The sequence below is a fragment of the Notothenia coriiceps genome, unplaced genomic scaffold (genome assembly GCF_000735185.1).
Source record: "Notothenia coriiceps isolate Sejong01 unplaced genomic scaffold, NC01 NC01_scaffold00024181, whole genome shotgun sequence".
Taxonomy (NCBI): Eukaryota; Metazoa; Chordata; class Actinopteri; order Perciformes; family Nototheniidae; genus Notothenia; species Notothenia coriiceps.
The window spans coordinates 1-3,050 of NW_011356882.1; the positions used below are offsets into that span (position 1 = coordinate 1).

A 3,050-nucleotide genomic window follows, 5' to 3' on the forward strand; every position below is an offset into this window, starting at 1 on the left:
GACATCTTTGAGGGCACAGCGGCGGCGTGCGGGTGGCCGGAGGAGGAGTGGGCAGCGCGGCTATTGCCTCTGCTATCTGGGAGTGCGCAGCTAGCCGCCCACAGCCTGCCAGCAGCCTCTCGGCATGTGTACCGGCATCTAAGGAAGGCCATCCTGGACCGGCTTGGCAGCACGCCAGAGGGACATTGCCGCCGGTTCCGGGCCCTCCCCTTCGAGGACGCTGACCGGCCCTTCTCCTACGCGCAGCGGCTCCTGGATGCAGCGAGCCGCTGGCTCCAGCTGGGGGTGCGCTCCGCTGAGGAAGTCGTCGGGCAGGTGGCGCTGGAGCAGTTAATCGCCGGCCTGCCATCTTCGACGGCGAATTGGGTCCAGTGCCATCGCCCCGCCAACCTGGAAGCAGCCGTCGTCCTCGCGGAGGATCACCTCTCGCTTCCCCGGCGGAGCATGAAAGAGGAGCCCCGACCACCAGCCGTCTCAGTGGGCAGACCCGTCCCAGCCCCGAGGAGGAGGTTTCCTGGAGCAGCTGCCCTTCCCTCCCCACCATCACACGGCCCCAACCCCGCAGCCCCGACACTTTCCCCCCTAGCTCTACCTTACCCTCCTGTTTTTATATCTCCCCAGAGTCCGGCCTACGCTTCTGGTCGTCCGGCACCACGGGGGGCTCCTCAGACGTCAGGGCAGGATTGCTGGCGGTGCGGGCAGCCCGGCCACTTCCGACGGGAGTGTCCTCTCATGGAGGTCGGACAGCTGGTTCGGGTTGCAGGACCGCCAGTTGCCTCCCCCGATTTGGAAGGGACGTACCGTATACCGGTATGTATACAGGGGTGTACACACCAGGCTCTGATGGACACGGGCTGTAATCAGACGATGATCCATCAGCACCTGGTTCGGACTGGGGCATTGATTGAAGCATCGTGGGTGAAGGTGAGGTGTGTGCATGGGGATATTCACCAGTACCCGGAGGTGACGCTGGAAATTTCTTATAAGGGGAAAAAGCATAGAGTCAGGGCTGGAGTTAGCACTCGCCTTACGCACCCTCTGATTTTGGGAACGAATTGGCCGGGGTTTGCTAAGCTAGCGGGGGCTATGGGGGTGCGTTCACGGACGGCAGGGAAATGTGAGTTGTGTGCTGTGTTTAGTGGAGAGTCGGAGGCGGCTGACGACATCGAGGGGGAAACGGACACGGAGGGGGCCGCGGAGGTCCCTCTGGACCCGCTGGTGTTTCCCGTGGAAGATTTCCCCCTCGAACAGTCGAGGGACGAGACCCTTCAGCACGCCTTCGGCCAGGTGGTGAGTATTGATGGCTCCCAGCTACACCCAAACGCAGCACTCACTCACCCACACTTTACGGTGGTTAGGGACAGGCTGTATCGTGTAAGCCATGACACACAGACAGGAGAGATAAATACCCAGTTGTTGGTGCCAAAAAGCCGTCGGGAAATGGTTTTCCAGGCGGCTCATTATAACCCCATGTCAGGTCACCTAGGGTACGACAAATCACTACACCGGATAATGGCCCGATTTTATTGGCCGGGCATTCGCGCAGATGTGAAGCGGTGGTGTGCATCTTGCCGTGAATGTCAGCTGGTTAACCCGCCGGCCATCCCCAGAGCGCCTTTGCGCCCGTTACCATTGATTGAGGTGCCTTTTGAGAGAGTTGGTATGGACCTCATCGGGCCATTAGACCGGAGTGCACGGGGATATCGCTTTGTACTAGTCCTAGTGGATTATGCAACGCGATATCCCGAGGCAGTGCCGCTGCGTAATATCTCTGCAAAGAGCGTCGCGCAGGCACTGTTTCACATTATCTCCCGAGTTGGGATCCCGAAAGAGATCCTGACTGACCAGGGCACACAGTTTATGTCACGCACACTACGCGAGCTGTATGAACTATTGGGCGTCCATTCAATACGGACTAGTGTTTACCATCCGCAGACCGACGGCCTGGTGGAACGGTTTAACAAAACACTAAAGAACATGGTTCGTAAGTTCGTTCACGAAGATAGCCGTAATTGGGATAAATGGCTAGATCCTCTGTTGTTTGCAGTGCGGGAGGTGCCCCAGTCCTCCACGGGATTTTCTCCCTTTGAGCTGTTATTTGGTAGGAAGCCCCGGGGTGTTTTGGACCTAGTTAAGGAAAACTGGGAGGAGGGTCCAAGCACCAGTAAGAACGAAATACAGTACGTTATGGACCTGCGAGCAAAACTCCACTCACTGGGGCAGATATCACGGGAGAATTTGCTCCAGGCTCAGGAACGTCAGCAGCGCCTGTACAACAGAGGGTCGAAACTGAGACAATTTTCACCGGGAGATAAAGTGCTTGTATTACTCCCATCCTCTAGCTCTAAACTACTCGCCAAGTGGCAAGGACGCTTCGTGGTCACACGACGAGTGGGGGACGTAGATTATGAGGTGGTGCGTTCTGACAGGGGGGGAGCAACACAGATTTACCACCTTAACCTCCTGAAAGCATGGAGGGAGGTGGCGTCGGTTTCTCTGGCCACCACGGTGATTGAGAGAGATGAGTTGGGACCGGAGGTCATTAAAAGCAACAAAGTAGCCCCGGTCTGTTGTGGCGACAATCTCTCACCGGGCCAGAGAGCAGACGTTGCTTCGTTGCAAAGGCAGTTTGCCAACGAGTTCTCTATGCTGCCAGGGCGCACCTCTCTCATACACCACCGCATAGAAACGCCCCCGGGCATGGCCATTCGTTCACGGCCCTATCGGCTGCCTGAACACAGGAGGAAAATTGTTCAGGCGGAGCTTCAGGCTATGCTAGAGATGGGAGTGATAGAAGAGTCCACCAGTGACTGGTGTTGCCCCGTCGTGCTGGTACGTAAGTCCGACGGGTCAATCCGGTTCTGTGTGCACTACCGCAGGGTGAACGAGGTGTCCAAATTTGATGCTTATCCAATGCCCCGGGTCGAGAAATATATTTTCTTTCATAAAACTCCTGCTCCTATGGCGTTATATTTGTGCCTCTATCCTGAGCACGCAACGCTCGCTTTTACACGACGCTGGATTTAACCAAAGGCTATTGGCAGATTCCC

At 57.0% G+C, this 3,050-nt stretch overlaps 1 protein-coding gene across 1 annotated transcript; it reads left to right on the forward strand.

The window, feature by feature from the left end:
* Positions 1-90: 90 nt before the first annotated feature.
* LOC104954910 (uncharacterized protein K02A2.6-like) lies at positions 91-2,832 on the forward strand (the record flags this gene model as incomplete). The annotated part of the gene is made up of 1 exon (XM_010782114.1): positions 91-2,832. A coding segment is annotated over one exon (2,742 nt), but the record flags the coding sequence as incomplete, so codon positions are not given.
* Positions 2,833-3,050: the final 218 nt, after the last annotated feature.